The sequence below is a fragment of the Saccharomyces paradoxus genome, chromosome VI (genome assembly GCF_002079055.1).
Source record: "Saccharomyces paradoxus chromosome VI, complete sequence".
NCBI lineage: Eukaryota > Fungi > Ascomycota > Saccharomycetes > Saccharomycetales > Saccharomycetaceae > Saccharomyces > Saccharomyces paradoxus.
This window is the reverse complement of record NC_047492.1, coordinates 1-18,686: the sequence shown is the minus strand read 5'-3', so window position 1 is coordinate 18,686 and position 18,686 is coordinate 1. Positions and strand designations below refer to the sequence as shown.

Here is an 18,686-nt window from a genome sequence, read left to right as displayed (position 1 = left end):
TTAGTTCTTCTACATTTCCCAAGTTCGAGCTTTTGATTGGATAATTGTAAAAAAACAAGAACGAAGAAATCCCACAGATCGCCCTTTTCTCTGGAAAATTCGCATGCGATCTTAAAATGTAGTTTTCAGAAACAGAACCAAACATGTTTACGATACAATATGACCGGGAGGGAAAAGTCGTCGTTCAATAGCTTCTTTTGCCCATGCCCTTTGAAATTGACATTCGTCATTGATCTTCTTTTGTCTTTTAATCTTACTGTATAATTTTTTATTAGTGGCTCATGGAAAACCTTGAGGGGCGTGTAAACGCCTCAAACGTATCTCTTAACCTTTGATCTGTTAATTACCGGTGCCTTCGCATTAATTTAAAGGAAATAAAGATAGTGAGGAGAAAGTAAAGCCTGTTTTCTTGGTTCTGAGCATAACACTAATGCGTGTCTAGTTAAAAGGCTTACATTCGTCTATACTAATTTGAAATGGAGACAAGTTAGGTTGAGAGGATCCAGCAGCGAGTAAATGAATCCTTATTTTTTGCTATTGAGATATCTGAGGGGACGATTTTTTGTGTTAACTATTTGCCGTCGCTGTCAAACGGTAGCTGACCGATTTGAAATTCTCTCTCGTTTCACATTTTAATTCTGTAATTTTTGTTGCCGTGAGTCTGATACTTTGCTTCCATGAGCGTTACCTGTACCAAATCACATAGCCGTAATAAGGATAATAAAACAAACCATCCTTGCAATGAACCACTACAAATTTTAGAATATAATAGGGCTCATTTATGTATATTACTCCAGATGATGAATGATAACCTTACCAAGAACTTTGGAATGCAAATAGTCAAGCCAGCTCGAAGGTTGATTGCAAAGCAGCAGGTTTATGTTCGAGACTGAGAAGTTTATCTCAATAGATGTTCTCAATTAAAATTCATGTTTTGATCATAACAAATCATGTTTTTGAGATCGGCTTTCCAATGGGTAAAAAGCTTCATCATAGTTGATAGTACATGTTACGCTAGCCGGAAGTATATAGGGCCTCTGTTATTACTGCAACTGTGAAAATACATATTCTGGCCTTTAAAAATGGGGCGACTATGAAAGTTGAAAATAATTATCAACTGGCTCATATTCACAATAGTGATCATGTGAAAATGGTAGTGAGGTATTTGAAAAAAGTTGCGCTTTTGTAATCCTTCGTTATTTCTGAAGATGCTAAGCAACTTTCTTGATCAGAGAGATCAGACTCCATGTCCTTCCTTCTTCCTTCGTCTAGGTTGACTGATCGTAAATCAACGGTTCTGAAGTGATTGCTCTTAAAAACACATATCCCAACGTACAATAAAATTCCAACTGGTAGAAGAATATAAGCATCAACAAAATTGCCGGCATCAAAAGGTACGAAATAGCTCCATCCTTGAATTAGTGCTAAGAAAATGTTAGCGGCTAGGCTAAGTACTGGTGTCCACGGATAAAATAACGCTTTATAAGGTAGCTCTTCCACAGATCTTCCTTGAGCAACCCATGCCCTTCTTATTCTCAAGTGTGTATAACTTATTACACCCCAGACTATAAAAACACCAACACCAGAAAGGTTAACGATATAAGAATACGCGTTTGAAGCTCCAACGCTCACATTCATCAATGAGATCAAGCCCAATGCGTTGAAAACAGTGATGGCAGGGATAGGAACGCCCCTTCGATCAGTCCAAGCTAGAATTTTTGGAGCTAGACCTTCATGTGCCAAATGTGTCAGGGTTCTGCTTCCGATATAAAGCGACCCATTAATGGCGGAAATGCAAGTTATCAAAATAAAGGCATTAACCAGATGCGCTCCACCGGCCCAACCAGCGCGAGATATAGCGATGGCAATGGGTGATTTTAGGACTTTGGTAGAAGCAGAGAGGTTTGGGTCGTCAAAAGGAACGGTTGCTCCATAGAAAACAGCAATTCCAATATAGACAACTAAGATCCTCCACAGGGTTTGTCGAACGGCAAGTGGCACAGCCTTTCCAGGGTTCTTAGCCTCTGTTGCAGCCAAGGCAACAGATTCCGTTCCGGAATAGAAAGTTGAACAGAACACGAATACCACTGCAATCCCCTTGAACCCATGCGATAATGCCCCCGGACTATTCCAATATTGAAAGCCGAAAGCTGGTCTATTCCTAATACCCCCAGATATATAAATAATCGAGAAAATATAATAGGCCACTAATCCCACTATTTTCAACCAGGCAAGCCAATACTCTGTTTCACCAAAAAGGCCAACACCAACTAACTGAAAAATTTCAAATGCAAACCAAAATATCAAGATATAACCATATAGAGGAACTTGGGGCCCCCAGAACTGTAGTATAGATGAGAGGGTGTTATATTCATTCGCCAAAACTGCAAAGAACACGACAACGTAAGCATAACCGCAAACCGCAGACAGTGCATCGCTATGAAATCTTCGAGCTAAAGTAGTAAATCCGCCGCCCGAGGGATATAAGGTAATAATTTCACCTATAGATTCCATCACTGAGAAGGCGATAATCCCGATAATAGTAAAGCCTAAGAGTAAAGCAAGCGGCCCGCCCTTGTTAAGTGCGTTTCCTGCACCAACAAGACAACCAGGGCCAATAACACCGCCCAACGCTAGCAATGAGATATGCCTATTTTTGAGCGCCCTTTTCACCCCTGTATGGGGATCGTACCTTGGAACATCTGGATCTTCATTAATATCAACCGCTTCAACATTCAGAGCAAAAAGAGGTTTATCATCTTTCTTGGCTGTTTTTTCAATGTCGACAGTTTCGCGTTTCAAATTGGAGACTACCATTGGTGACGATTATTGAAAGCTTGTATATTTTCAGAGAAAACATGGGCAATTCTGAAAAAAGTTGGGCAATACTGGAAAAAAAGATGAAAATTTACCGGCAGAACCATTAGTTATATAGTAACAATAAGTACTAGCGGAGTTACCCCAGAAACACGATCTTCAGAATTATGTATGCTTACAAGGTAAGCGTTCTCTGATTTACTATGTATGCTTGAATAGTGTGGCGCTACGCTACTTGAACAAAGAGCCTTAACATTGCCACAGTTGTGGTGAATAATTTTGTGGAAAGTTTTGATAAAAACAGATGTCTCGTCAAACCTGTATGACGACGGTTGAGTTGATGGTTTCTTCAACTTGCTAAGTAATATCGGTTGATTCGGACCAAAGGGAAAAAAAAACTGAGGCTTCTTTAAATTTTTGTAGGTAGGAAAACATCTGATGAATAATATACCATCCGTCAGGTTATCACTAATGGTGTGGTCGAGAACTATATAATCGTATTTTCTACTAGCAAGCTACTTGTTTAGCCTGAAGCATCCACTCACAGTAGGCGATTCTGGCATTTTATTTATCGTTTATTGTTGCATTATTCTGGTCGAATTATGCAACGTGGTATGATTACTCAGAAATTTCTGTAATCATGTTTACATGAGGCTGAGCGAAAATATAACCTAAACTTGTTATTCTTCTGTAATCTTATGAAGTTAATGAAAAGGATTCTATGTGAGAGTCAGAAAAAAAAAGTACGGAAAAGGAAGTACATATGAGCACAAATTTGGTATGAGCTTGACTTCGAAAAAGTGCCAACTAATTAATAATGGCAATCATCCCGGTATTTAACCTTCTTTGTACGGAAATTGTAAAAAATTACACACCGACTAATCCTCAAGAAGAGTACCAATAATCACATGGTCCGTAATAGGCGTGAACAGCTGGAGAACGTCTGGTTTGTCGATTCTAAAATGAGCGTACAGGAAAGCCGCAGGAATCAGTATCGCATTTTGCTTGCCTTGTTGATCTTAAGGGCAAAACTACCCCCAGATTGATTGATAGCAATATTTACCGTTTTCTGGTTTGCCACTGCCATTATCGATTTTAGCCTGTCTTCAAATGGTATTTGAAGGGGATATTAGGGTGGGATAACGTAAAGTAGACTTTGATACTACGACGTGATGATAATGCTACGGGTCAACACAGGTTCTTGCGGCTTTGGCGCGGAAACCGTAGAACGTGCGGTGGCTAATTCGTAAGCCAACTTTCACATTTGCTTACTAATTGAGTACGAAATTAGTAAGCAAACTTCGTACCAGAGGTATAACCACGTTCACCGTTTTCACCTGGAAGAACTTCAGAAAATAAACACTCAATTCTCAGACATATAAAAACAGGCAACACCGTGGCAGGGAAAAATGATTCCCTCTTTGTTCAATCCTCAGTCAGTCAATTAATTGAAATAAGTTCGATAGTAACCGAATATTTCTTTATATCATTACAAATAGCGACTTTTAATATGGCTGATATATTTGGACCTGCTCCTGAACCACCTACCGAATTAGGAAGGCTCAGAGTTCTTTCTAAAAGTGCAGGCATTAGAGTTTCCCCTCTCATTTTGGGGGGAATGTCGATTGGTGATGCTTGGTCAGGAGCCATGGGATCAATGAACAAGGAGCGAGCTTTTGAGTTACTCGATGCCTTTTACGAAGCAGGTGGTAACTTTATTGATACTGCAAATAATTACCAGAACGAACAGTCAGAAGCTTGGATCGGTGAATGGATGGTTTCAAGAAAATTGCGTGATCAAATTGTAATTGCCACCAAGTTTACCACAGATTATAAGGGCTATGATGTAGGCAAAGGGAAAAGTGCCAATTTCTGCGGTAATCACAAGCGCAGTTTGCATGTGAGTGTCAGAGATTCTCTTCGCAAATTGCAAACTGACTGGATTGATATTCTTTATGTTCACTGGTGGGATTATATGAGTTCTATCGAAGAAGTTATGGATAGTTTACATATTCTTGTCCAGCAGGGCAAGGTCCTCTATTTGGGTGTGTCTGATACACCTGCCTGGGTTGTTTCTGCAGCAAATTACTACGCTCAATCTCACGGGAAAACTCCTTTCAGTATCTATCAAGGTAAATGGAATTTGTTGAACAGGGACTTTGAGCGTGAGATTATTCCAATGGCAAGACATTTTGGTATGGCCCTGGCTCCATGGGATGTTATGGGAGGCGGAAGATTCCAGAGTAGAAAAGCAATGGAAGAGCGGAAGAAGAATGGAGAGGGCCTGCGTACTTTCGTTGGTAGCCCTGATCAAACAGATGCAGAAAAAAAGATTAGTGAAGCATTGTCCAAGGTTGCTGAGGAACATGGAATTGAATCTGTCACAGCTATTGCTATCGCCTATGTCCGCTCCAAAGCAAAAAAAGTTTTCCCATTGGTTGGAGGAAGAAAAATTGAACACCTCAAACAGAACATTGAGGCTTTAAGTATTAAACTGACACCAGAACAGATAGAATACCTAGAAAGTATTGTCCCTTTCGATGTTGGTTTTCCTACTAATTTCATCGGTGATGATCCAGCTGTTACCAAGAAGCTTTCAATTCTCACAGCAATGTCTGCCAAGATTTCCTTTGATTAGTCTGATTTATGACTTGGTGCGTTTATATAAGAAATATGTTCGTGTATGTCCTACGCTATCTAGCTTTATATATATTTTTGAAGAAACCGCACTTTTAAGCAGTTATGTTCCTCACTGATTTCGAGCGTAAATTAAGCAGACCCCAGTGTTTGATGTGGCAATTCGAGGAAAGGCAACACTTTTGATGCTTAAGGGCAAGTATAAAAATTGCAAGGGAAAAGAAGCTGCATTCAAAAGCTCATAAACATATCTTAATAGTAAGTATATAAATAACAGGTAGGAACAAAAGCTAATATAAAATCATAAGCAAGATGAAGAGGTAAATATGCTCAACAGGTGACGACGTACGTTTAAGCTGGAAGAGCCAATCTCTTGAAAGTGCCTTCCTTTCTACATTTTTCTTGATGAATAGCCATCAATCTTTGAGCTTCCAAAGGATCGGAAACTTCTTCTGGTTCTGGCCATGACAAGTATTCATTAGTGTAGTTGGAGACGTAGTCTGGTGGCAAAATAGCCAATCTCTTACCATAGCCGGTAACTTTCTTCCAGTCACGATGAACATTGTACAAAGATGAAGAGAAGTAAGCGTAACATCTTTGGTATTGCTTGTAGGATAGATCGTTGTTCAATTGAGGCTTGAAGTCAATGTATTCTTTCCAAGCCTTCACAGGGTCTGCTAAAACGTAGTCGGTAGCTTTCTTGATAGCATTCAAGAACTTTCTGACCTTTTCAGGGTTCTTCTTCAAAAATTCATCGTTACAGATGTAAAGGACGGTGCAGAAACAACAGCAACCCAAACAAGCCAGCTTGTCAATTCTTAACATCTTAGCATCAGAAGCTGGTCTACCTTGCTTAGCCAAGTATTCTTCCAATTCAACTTGTTGCATACATTCGATACCGATACCGGCATCGATCTTACCTTCAATGATGTACTTGGCGACATTCATACCACATCTGACTGCGGTGTAGTCTTCTGGCTTCATACCGTAGTGCTTAGTTAATTCATCGATTTGAATCTTACCAAATTCACCAACGTAACCGATCTTCTTGCCCTTTAGGGATTGGAAGTCTTCAGTAATACCACTGCCTTTTAGGTACAAGACACCAGTGAATGGTTCGTCCAACAAAGAGGCAACAGAGGTGACTGGGAAACCACGGGCCTTAGCAGCCAAAGTGTGGATCATGGCTTTCAAACCCATGTCGACCTTTCCAGATCCAATCAACTCCGTGACATCTGAAGGATTGGTTGGCTCTAGGATAGCCATGTCTAGGCCTTGTTCCTTGAAGTAACCTTTGGTTTGAGCCAAGAAAATTGGAATGTGGTATGGAGTTGGTTGCCAGTTCAATAAAAATGTAATCTTATCGGTAGACATATCTTGGAAATGCTTTTGCTGTTGATGTGTGATTATCTTTACAGTTGAGAGAAGAGAAGAGAAGAGAAGAGAAGAAGAACAAGAAAACTCTTCATAAGGGCTATAATACAAGCTTTTTATATGTTTTGTTATCTGTCGTTTTGGGAGATTGCAAGCTTTGAACGTTGTCTTATTTGCTTTCACGGCACCACCTTACATCGCCTGAATAAATAATATTTATAGCTTACTGTTAGTTGAATAATTCATATATTTCATAGCGCATAAGCTGTTCAAATCTAATTGAGCCAGTTGCATTATAGTTGAAAGCCGATAAATGTATTAGTGTTGACACCTCGAGGCAATTTGCTGTCTTTATGCACTAACGCGCAAATCTTCTTCCCTTAAAACGTTAAGTCGGCAGAACGCTTAATTACATACTCAAATTCTCCCCAAAGAGAATAGACATGCGTATATACATATGTATAAATAAAAGTACCTTGTGACCACGTCTACGCTTAAGCTCTGGCATCTAGACTAGCCTAAATTTGATCTTGAATCAAACATTTTTTTATGTTTTTTACATAGTTGTACTTGTTATTGTACTCCGTTGGATAGCGCCAAAAAGTTGAAGCCACTTTAGACAAAAAAGGTATATGGAACACACGCTAGCTGGACATATTAAATACGCCCAACGCACCGGCTAGTGCAGGAATTTACTATAGCTATAAAGTAACGGCTCATAACCTTTACATATAAATATGAGTTTCATTTTCAATTGATAGGTCTAATATTTTTCTACATCTACCCTTTGAATACCGCATTTGTTATTCATCTATTCCGAAACAGATACAGAGTCAAGCCACTGCAAAATATAGGTATAATAAATGTTGGCATCATGCCCAAATGTTCAAATAGTCACTATGTTTTCGGAAAATGATAGAGAATTTGTTTTAATAAATATCCACTTATATGAGTACAAAACTTACTTTTCCTTGTCGTCACTATTCGCACAGAATTGCGTGGGCTTTATTGTGACATTGAGCAGCGCGTCGATATTATGTTCTTTTCAATATATATACATATCTCAATTATAGAGATGACAGGTCTCAAACTGAAAAATACTTCCAATAGTCTAACGACAACGGATATATACTTTGATGGAATGCTATATTGTTAGAAAAGAAAAGAAAGCAAAAAAAAGTCCACTATGTCTATGGGTATTCCATGGAAAGGAATTCGGGTTCTATTTTGGTCAAGTCTTTACCATAAATTATAGCATCCACGGGCTCACTAAAATCATTAAGAATTCCAGCACAAGGGACCAATCCAATTCTTTGGAAGTTTAATCTGTCCCATATTTTCCAACTGGCTTTGTTGGTAACAAATACAAGATTAAAGATAGAATATTTATATCCCAATAAAGGTGCCCAATTCAAGTATACCTGAGCAAGCCTGTAACCAATCTTCTGACCTCTATGGGTACTATTGACTAAAAACCCAGCGTTACAATTATGGGAGCAGCGCGGTGCATAGTTGGGCTTAATGTAGAATGTACCTAAGAGAACTGAATGCCAGTCTTGATTATCCTCAATATATTTCTTATCGGTTTGCAAAACAATAACGGCGAATGAGTGAAACCAATATTTTAAGAATTCCTGCTTAGTTAAAACATCTAATTGTGGATAGGTTTTGCCACTTTCGATTTCCATATTGAACAAGCTAAAAACATAGTTGATAAGTGAGTCCGGTATATATTTGGTGTCGAATACAGGAAATGCGGTTGCCAGTGTGTTCGATCCAATAAGTTTGAACTGTAATGGTTCAATGGAGTCAGTTAGCGGTTGGAAAAAAGCAGGTCCATTATGCAAATTTGCAGTCGATTTCCATTCGATGCATTCCGCATCCATCTTTGCTTTTAGGATTATATAGTTTTACGTATACAAACGCGTTATATGACTAAACAATTCGTAGTTACTCGATCATTCTGCATTTTTCTTTTTTACTTGTTACGGGTGTTGAAATATTTTATCGTACTTTGTCTTCTCCTGCGATATGGAATGATAAGCCAAAAAAGCAGGAAACACCCAAAAAATACCTCATGAAATACAAGGGAAAATTTAAGAAAGTAATTCGTGCTATTATTAAAGTCGCTGTATAACGCACTCTATGCTAAGTACAGACTATATATGGGTCGGTCCACAATTACAGAAGAATGAATTTTTATCCAGACAAGTACTATACTATTTAACACACATTGCAATGTTTCCCAAATTTTTACTGTGAAGTTGCTCTGCTATTGCCTCAGGTTCAGCTAAAACATCGGTTATCGATGCTGGGTTTTTAATTAGTAAAACTCATACATTAATGACTTATGGGTGCCAATCAAAGAAATATGTGCGTGAGTAGTTTTTAATTGTTTCATGTGTGAGGCCACTGAAACAAATGCCAAGTTGGTCGAATACAATTAACGTTGACGTGCCTTGTAAAGACCTAAATAGAGAACAGGTTTCCCGTTAGAATTAAGATGTTGAAATTCTTGCTTGTTCGTGCCTTGATTAATCTTAAAACGCTATCATACACCATATCATAGCACATGGCGACGGGAGATTTGCCGCATTCTTTCGAAGTAAGTTAGCGCCGCATCATCTTCGCAAACAATTATCATTTTCAATCTTCTCGAGTCTTTCCGCGGACGCCACCAAGCCGAGGTTATATTCGGATAATAAACCTTAATATTGAAATAAAATTATTGAAAGAATTGCAAAGGTGTAAATCAGAGAGTGCTTGTGATATAATTAAATAGCGTTGTACTCAATGGCTTAAGCACAAGTCCATACGGGTTTAAATTTTTGTGGCAGATTGTGGATTCGAACAATAGAATTATGATAATGTCCCTCCTCCCTAAGAGAAGGCCCCAGAGAAACCTTCGGGGACACATTTGAGGGAAGTAGACAAAACAGCAAAAGACGGATAAATGCTTGTTCGCCCATTACAACGGACCAATACGTAGTGCTTAATGCTTGAATCTTTGCATTTAAATTTTTATTAGCTTAGTTATTGAATCGTACCTACGTAACAAAGGCGTAATAACGGATATCTGTAACAATGATTGAAATCGACGTGTGATGCACACTTATGTTACATAGCCACTAGAAAAAATTGAGTTCTATACTTGTTGCAGTCCATTAAATAGTGATTGGTAAAATCTGGTCGAGGTACTTGAGTAGAGTAGTATTTATCTCAAGAACGTCTTAAGAGGCATCTAGCCTTCGAGGAACTGTTAAGCTAATATAAGCCGCAGGAACCGGCAATAATAGTTGTTATTTCACCTAATTTGTAGTGTAAGAAGGGTATCAAGTAAACGAAAATTTATGCTTCAGTTGGAAATACCTTTACGAATGCAAAAACCACTCAGAAAAAAGCAGTTAACTATAACAATTCAACTTGCAGCAAATATATTTGTATACCCTACTATATTAAACTTTGAATATAATCACTGTAGAATTAGAGAGATCAGCAACGTAATAAAGTTTATTTATAAACGTATTTGTGTATGACTGGTAGATACAAAACACCAATACTTCAACGTCCAATTACGTGGCCACTACTAGATGATCAAATTTCATGACTGCTTATTATGCAGAATATTATCTACAGTAAAATAAAGCCTTCAAAAAGACGTACATTAGGAGACTTCGGTTAAAGAAGATGTCAGTTAGACGAAGAATACTATTCTCATTTTGAGCATAATTTGGAGGTGGTTTACAAAAGATTCTAGAGAATTATTCACTTGAACGAAAATGCATCACCTTCATTATAAAACCCGGAAGTTCAAATGCGTAACGTAAGTTGAACAATTCTAACCCTCAAGATTTTCATAAAAAAAAAGGGTAAAGAAAATTTTGTACTTCTCCTCGATCAAACAAAAAAAAATAAAAATATTGACGTATCTAGTTAATTACAGGGTGGATTTGGTAGTGTATGTGACGTCGTGTTTACTAGTTATCATGTTCTTATGAGAGGGCTCGTGCCTAACTGTACTTTTGGTTTTTGGATATTAGCGTAACCACAATTTTTGCTTACAATTTTATTGTCTTATCTACGTATATTACCCAAAATAATTTCATTTCTCTTGACCGTAAATAGACATTAGACCCCCAAAACTTGTTCTTAAATTCAAAACAGAGATAAATTTTTTTTTTTACTTTTTTTTTTTCTTTCAATGCTAATAGTAACACATGGATGCCGTAGCTCCTTTTAATGGTGCTAGATCTAACTTAGCTCGCTTAACATCTTCCTTAATGTAAAAAAGGCTTTCAAAATCAGCACCATTAAGGTTATGACGAGAACGTGATAGGAAGAGGCAATCACTTAAAAGAAAATTCAACGGTAATTCAGACACTTCTTGCCACAAATATGCTGCTCTGGTAAGAAATTAATACACATAATTCATGGTTAGAGGTTGTAAAGTGGGTACATGGACGAGTCATTTCCCAATACGCACAAGGGTTGCCATAAGAAATACAACTTTACTTAGATTTAGTTCTTTTTCACACCCTTTTTCTTGCGTATTGAACAACGTTTGGAAACCTTCAAAACCCTGGATGTATTAAAGGGGAAATCTTGAACTTTTTAGCAATTGCGAAAGGAACTCGCGGAAGGGTGTGGGCTTTGCACGACATTGGCGAGCCACTTCTCAACAAAATAGAATAGCGTTTGCGTCACGTTCGGGATTGATCACTTCAAGATCACAAGTGAAAATAGTTCGTGCTAGTGGCTAAGACTCCCTAATTTTTCGGTACCTAAATTGAGGTCAAATGATTTTCATCTGTGAGTTTAAACAATTTTCTTTTAGTAAAACGGGCATAATGGTCCCTTACAAGTAGTGATTACCGACCATTGGCCGAAATTAGACAAAGCGGATAATGTTTTTTCCTAAATAGGACTGTGTGGCCGCTCCTGCAATGAAGCCCCTTCTCCCGTGTGGCGTTCCTTGATAATTATTATCTGAAGTGAACTCCCACGACTGCCCTTATCTGATGGGGTTAAACCACATTCGAAAAGTATTTCACTTATACATAGGGGATCGCGGGCAGTTACTTGCAGAAAGTGTGCCTTTCATACAAAATTTCATCCCGTTCCATGCTCAAGGAACGCATGGAACTTGTAGAACTTGCGAATACTTTCTTAGAAAGGCCTGCACAAAAAAAAAGATTAAACTTGGTCAACAGTTGATCATCGCAGCTGTGCATTCGGACTTATCAAATAGTTGTGCAAGAAAAAAAAGTGTATAAAAAGCACAGAAAAAGCTTCATTTTACTTCAACTATGGAACTGGACCCATTATTTTTTTCCATTTCATAATGTTTATTCGCTAAGAACACAACAGCAACAATATTTATCGTTGCAATTTTTCTGGTAATATCTCGCCTGTTTTAAAGAGATGCTCAATCGCTTTAATAAGTTCCAAGCTGCCTTAGCTTTGGCCCTTTATTCTCAAAGTGTATTAGGTCAGTATTATCCAAATAGTACCACAGTTCCAAGTAACAGCTCATCCTCTACTTTTTCATCAACTTCATCTAGTTCCTTTTCCATCAGTAGTTCTATCACTCAATCAACTTCATCTGCTCCCGATGTCTCGAGTTCTCTCACTCAATTAACCTCATCTTCCGAGCTTCCGAGCTCTATTGCTCCATCGTCTTCGCCCGGTTCAGAGGTCTCAAGCTCTATCACTCAATCTGCTTCAACTTTCACTAGCCCATCAGGCACTGGCTCAACCGGTTCGGGTTCATCGAGCACTAGTCCATCTGGTTCTGGTTCCTCTGGCACTGGTTCAACAGCTACCGGCCCATCTGGCACTGGTTCCTCGGGCACTAGTCCATCTGGCACTGGTTCATCTGGCACTAGTCCATCTGGCACTGGTTCATCTGGCACTGGTTCATCGGGCACTAGTCCATCTGGAACTAGTCCATCTGGCACTGGTTCATCTGGCACTGGTTCCTCGGGCACTAGTCCATCTGGCACTGGTTCAACAGCTACCGGCCCATCTGGCACTGGTTCATCGGGCACTAGTCCATCTGGAACTAGTCCATCTGGCACTGGTTCAACAGCTACCGGCCCATCTGGCACTGGTTCATCGGGCACTAGTCCATCTGGCACTGGTTCATCTGGCACTAGTCCATCTGGCACTGGTTCATCTGGCACTGGTTCATCGGGCACTAGTCCATCTGGAACTAGTCCATCCGGCACTGGTTCATCTGGCACTGGTTCATCGGGCACTAGTCCATCTGGCACTGGTTCATCTGGCACTGGTTCATCGGGCACTAGTCCATCTGGAACTAGTCCATCTGGCACTGGTTCATCTGGCACTGGTTCAACAGCTACCGGCCCATCTGGCACTGGTTCATCGGGCACTAGTCCATCTGGCACTGGTTCATCTGGCACTAGTCCATCTGGCACTGGTTCATCTGGCACTGGTTCATCGGGCACTAGTCCATCTGGAACTAGTCCATCCGGCACTGGTTCATCTGGCACTGGTTCATCGGGCACTAGTCCATCTGGAACTAGTCCATCTGGCACTGGTTCAACAGCTACCGGCCCATCTGGCACTGGTTCATCGGGCACTAGTCCATCTGGCACTGGTTCATCTGGCACTAGTCCATCTGGCACTGGTTCATCCGGCACTAGTCCATCTGGTTCTGGTTCAACAGCTACAGGTCCAACTGGTTCTGGCTCAGGTTCATCGGGCACTGGTCCATCGGGCACTGGCTCAACTGCGTCTGGCTCATCTGCATCTATCACACAATCTGCCTCATCCGCTCCTAGTCTCTCGAGTTCGATTCCTCAGTCAACATCCTCCGTTTCTACTGTCTCAGGTTCTATTACCTCCGGTACCTTGAGTTCCATTACCCCATCAGCTTCTAGTGCAACTGCAACAGCATCCAATTCCCTTTCTTCCAGCGATGGTACTATCTATTTGCCATCTACGACGATCAGTGGTGATGTCACCCTTACTGGTTCTGTGATTGCAACAGAAGCCGTCGAAGTCGCTGCAGGTGGTAGATTGACTCTGCTTGACGGTGATAAATACGTTTTCTCAGCTGATCTAATAGTCTATGGTGGAGTGTTCGTCGAAAAGTCTAAGCCAACTTACCCAGGTACCGAATTCGACATTACCGGCGAAAATTTTGATGTCTCTGGCACCTTTGACGCTGAAGAACCCGCTGCCACTTCTGCTTCCATCTATTCCTTCACACCTGGCTCTTTTATAAACAGCGGCGGCATTTCTTTGAGTCTATCAGCATCTCCAAAGGGCGAAGTTACATTCTCTCCATACTCCAACTCTGGTACATTCTCTTTTTCAAACGCTATTCTTAACGGTGGTTCTGTCTCTGGTTTACAACGTAGGGCGGATACAGCAGGTTCTGTGAACAATGGTGAGATAAATCTAGACAATGGCAGTACTTATGTTATTGTCGAACCAGTTTCCGGAAGTGGTACAATCAACATCATCTCCGGCAACCTTTACTTACACTACCCAGGTACCTTTACTGGTCAAACCGTTGTATTCAAGGGTGAAGGTGTTCTTGCCGTTGACCCAACCGAAAGCAACACTACTCCTATTCCTGTGGTTGGTTACACTGGTAAGAACCAAATCGCCATCACGGCAGACGTCACTAATCTTTCTTATGATAGTAATACCGGTGTTCTAACTGCAACCCAGGGCAATTCCCAATTCTCCTTCTCTATCGGTACTGGATTCTCCAGTTCCGGGTTCAACGTCTCCGAAGGAACTTTTGCAGGCGCCCCCGCTTACTACCTAAATTACGGTGGAGTTGTTGCTTCTAGTGCCACACCTTCATCCACTTCTACTACATCCGGTGTCTCTTCCACCACCTCTGCCACCGGTTCTACCCCAGTCACTTCATCTGGCACGATTAACTCTGGTACATCCACCTCTATTACATCAGGTGTCTCTTCTGCCACCTCTGCTACCGGTCCTACCTCAGTCACTTCATCTGGCACGAATATCTCTGGTACATCTACTTCTGTTACTGGTTCTACCTCAGAGACTTCATCCGGTGCCTCTGTTACAGGCGAATCCAATTCTGTTACTACCCCAGGCACAACCATTTCGTCAGCCGAATCTGCTTACACTACAACATTGACTTACGCATCTGCCACAAGTACGGTCGTGGTGTCCTGTTCAGAAACAACAGACGCTAACGGTAACGTCCACACCATTACCACAACCATTCCATGTTCATCTACTACCGCCACAATTACTTCTTGCGATGAAACTGGATGCCACGTAACCACATCAACTGGTACCGTTGCGACTGAAATCGCTTCTTCCAAGTCTTACACAACTGCCACTGTCACCCACTGTGACGACAATGGCTGTAACACTAAGACTGTCACTTCTGAATGTCCTGAAGAAACTTCAGCAACCACTACTTCTCCAAAGTCATACACCACTGTTACTGCCACTCATTGCGATGACAGCGGCTGTAACACCAAGACTATCACTTCTGAATGTCCTGAAGAAACTACTGTTTCTCCAAAAACATATACCACCGCTACTGTTACTCAATGTGACCACAATGGTTGCTACACCAAGACTGTTACTTCTGAAGTTCATAAAGAAACTTCAGAAACCGCCGCTTCTCCTAAAACATACACGACTGCTACTGTTACTAGTTGTGACGAAAATGGATGTAAAGTGAACACTGTTACTGCCGAAGCTTCTAAAGAATCTTCTGCAACCACCACAATCATTGCTTCTTCCAAACCATACACCACTTCCATCGTTACACAATGTGATAATAATGGCTGTAACGTCAAGACAATCACTTCTCAGATACTTGAAGCTACTTCCGTTATCGCCGCTCCTAGTGCTTCTCCAAAATCACACGGCACTGGCACTTCTGAGGCTTCTAAAGCAACCTCATTAACTACTGCCATTTCTGAGGCTTCTAAAGCAACCTCATTAACTACTGCCATTTCTGAAGCATCTAGCCCAATTTCCATATTCTCTAAATCTGGTTCTTCAAATTCTCAAACTACCGGTCCTAAAACTTCTACCGGTATCATTACCCAGTCCGAAGCTATTGCTGCGGGTTTGAATACCCACGCATTAAATGCTTTGGTCGGTATTTTCGTTCTTGCTTTCTTTAACTAATTTAACTGAGGAATAAACTGTACTCCTCTGAAACAATATAAGTTCTTTAATATGCGTTTTCTATGCGCTTAGTGTAAACATTAAGTATTTTAGCTTGAGTATCTTAGCTTAAATATTTTGAAATATAATACCCTGTTTTTTTGACGCTATTTTCATAAAAGCATTAATCTGGAGAGAGGTTCTCTTATCGGTCGAGAAAGCGATAATGCGTAAGTCAATACACGTTATTATTCTTTTCACCCATTTAGTATGCTAAAATTTATTGGATAAATACACGGATGGTACCAAAAGAACGAAAACTTTTATGCTTGAGCTTCCACTTTCATCTTTGATCACGTAAAACGCAAAGTGAGCGGCAAAAGGCCCTTCCGTGCCAAATATAGTGGCAACCGACTATTTTCTTTCTCCGTTAAAATGGAGACGCACTCGGTAATTGTCTTTTTCTGTGTGGTCGAACTTTTGTATACTGCTCATGAAGGGGTATTAATTATTTATTCTATAATCAATGTTCCTATTCATTCCATTTATCATTTAATAAAATACTAAATGAGGAGTACGAAAAATATTCCAAATACGTATGTGTAGGAGGTTCTTCTTCAGATTAGCGCTTATCATTATCAAGTAGACCATTCTCTCTGACTTCCTCTGTGATTCTTCATCAGTGATTGATGGGAAAGAAATATCGCTGTGATTGCATACTTTTGTAACACGCCTACTATATAAAAGAAGCACACAAAAAGGCCACTATTCAAAAAACATTCCGTTCAAAACTGTGCGTGCGTGACTCTAACGTTATTTGGCAAGATTGTGCAGGTTGAGAATTTTAACCTATTACAATTGTGCGATCTCCGATCGATTAGCCACATGATTTTATGAACGTGGGAATTATGTATTATGCCCAAAGAGGAATCCCGACAGGCACATCAGGAGATGAAAATAAAATTAAAGTCACATGGTTTCTCTCATTATCACGTGATCATGATTAACTCCACGGAATAAAAATACTCAAAAAATTATGTAGCGTGTTTCATTAAACCTAATACGCATAACGATAATTAGTGACAATATAGAGTAGAATATAAGGAACAGAGTAAATATGCTTTATGTCTCCAATAATATGGGATATTATAAAAAGAATATAAAAAGAGATACAAGACGTGGAAGTCATAAGGTTCATCTAGTAACCTATTAAAAGTAATATGGAACGTAGGCCGAGGCGAGGATGACAAGATGATATAATTTTTTCAATGTAGTATGGTAGTATGGTATCCGGTACTGTTAGAGTGAAGGGTGGCCTTGGTGTAGAGTGTTATGGCAGGTAAGTTGAGGGCGATGTATATGTTGACGCAAGGTTACAGTCTAGCTTATATGTCATAATGTAATAAAATTATTGGACCTTTCTATATGTTATTTAAATGTAAGAGTTGCATAGGTACTGCTTTTGTACACAGAAACTATGGTTTCTTAAGCACTACCGGATGGAGGTTTGCTACTATATATATTTCCTTGCGCAATACATTACTGAAACAATACTGAAGCAGTGCTGAAACATTATTCATATCAAGCTTTTGGCTTATCACATTGAACATTATGGTGTGGCGTCCTTTTGAGCGCACTGAAATATTTTATAGTACCCAAGTATATCTACCCGTTGATATTGTTTTATGGATGTACTCTAAAGAGGCATACTGTGAGGTTGAATTGGTTAGATGGGGAGATGAGAGTATAGCCTCTGCGCCCGTATGTATTGCCACGGTATAAGCACAGTGGCCTTATATAGTGGCACCGAAATGAGTATATTTTTACGTTTAGGTGATTTTAGAGGTGATTATTTGGTGGTATTTATATTAGTACATATAAAATGGGTAGTGGATATTTGTATAAAAACGTTATAAAGCATGAAGTTAAGAGTATTTATATGATAATTGAGGTTATGTGATCAGTTATAGATATTAAAATGTGGATAATCGTGGGTGTTATGGGTAAATGGCACAGGGTATAAACCGCTGAGGCAAATGCCGTGTATGATGATGTGGTGTTGTATATGGTACTGATCGAGTGAGAGATGGATGGCCTTGGTGTAGAGTATTATGGCGGGGCAAGTTGAGAGTGTGATGCGTACTATAGCGTCCGTATGCATATGCGATATTGTTAAATAAATGAAGGCGAGTATGGTAGATTTAGGTATGTGGTAGTGGTAGTTGGAGGTGGTGTTGTTTGGGGATGTGAAAGGTATAGTGGAGAGGTTGATAGTGTGGCAGGGTAAGTTACTTCTTGTATTGTTTACGTTTGATTGTTTAAATTAGATTTGTTTACATGTGGTATGTAGTGTTATAGTAAGGACGACATGGTAGATGGGGGAATGTAGATGGATGGTAGGGTAAGTGGTAGTGGGAGTTGAATATTAGATATTGGAAAGGGGGTAGATGGTGGTTGGGGTGTGGAGATGAATAGTCGGATGATGGATGGTGGTGGTTAGGAGTAGTGGAGTGGGAGAATGGGACAGGGCATGGGGTGGTGAGGTAAGTGCCGTGGATTGTGATGTGGGAGAGGTAGGGTAAGAGGGGTAAGATGAGATGGAGATATGAAGGGATGGAGTTAGGGTTAGTGTTAGGGTTAGGGTTAGTGTGTGTGTGTGGTGTGTGTGGGTGTGTGTGTGTGTGGGTGTGGTGTGGGTGTGGTGTGGTGTGTGGGTGTGG

The 18,686-nt window shown here is 40.1% G+C and overlaps 5 protein-coding genes across 5 annotated transcripts; 2 read left to right on the top strand and 3 right to left on the bottom strand.

Annotated features, from left to right (window-relative positions):
• Positions 1 to 1,140: 1,140 nt before the first annotated feature.
• On the bottom strand, positions 1,141 to 2,817 carry AGP3 (Agp3p; the record flags this gene model as incomplete). Its single annotated transcript, XM_033910118.1, has 1 exon — positions 1,141 to 2,817. One exon carries the CDS (start codon positions 2,815 to 2,817, stop codon positions 1,141 to 1,143), a length of 1,677 nt encoding a protein of 558 aa, XP_033766009.1.
• A 1,510-nt stretch (positions 2,818 to 4,327) lies between these two features.
• On the top strand, positions 4,328 to 5,455 carry SPAR_F00040 (aldo/keto reductase; the record flags this gene model as incomplete). Its single annotated transcript, XM_033910117.1, has 1 exon — positions 4,328 to 5,455. The coding sequence occupies one exon, from the start codon at positions 4,328 to 4,330 to the stop codon at positions 5,453 to 5,455; it is 1,128 nt and encodes a 375-aa protein (XP_033766008.1).
• Positions 5,456 to 5,805: 350 nt separating this feature from the next.
• THI5 (4-amino-5-hydroxymethyl-2-methylpyrimidine phosphate synthase) lies at positions 5,806 to 6,828 on the bottom strand (the record flags this gene model as incomplete). The annotated part of the gene is made up of 1 exon (XM_033910116.1): positions 5,806 to 6,828. The coding sequence occupies one exon, from the start codon at positions 6,826 to 6,828 to the stop codon at positions 5,806 to 5,808; it is 1,023 nt and encodes a 340-aa protein (XP_033766007.1).
• Positions 6,829 to 8,018: 1,190 nt separating this feature from the next.
• On the bottom strand, positions 8,019 to 8,714 carry SPAR_F00020 (N-acetyltransferase family protein; the record flags this gene model as incomplete). Its single annotated transcript, XM_033910115.1, has 1 exon — positions 8,019 to 8,714. One exon carries the CDS (start codon positions 8,712 to 8,714, stop codon positions 8,019 to 8,021), a length of 696 nt encoding a protein of 231 aa, XP_033766006.1.
• Positions 8,715 to 12,249: 3,535 nt separating this feature from the next.
• SPAR_F00010 (uncharacterized protein) lies at positions 12,250 to 15,987 on the top strand (the record flags this gene model as incomplete). Its single annotated transcript, XM_033910114.1, has 1 exon — positions 12,250 to 15,987. One exon carries the CDS (start codon positions 12,250 to 12,252, stop codon positions 15,985 to 15,987), a length of 3,738 nt encoding a protein of 1,245 aa, XP_033766005.1.
• Positions 15,988 to 18,686: the final 2,699 nt, after the last annotated feature.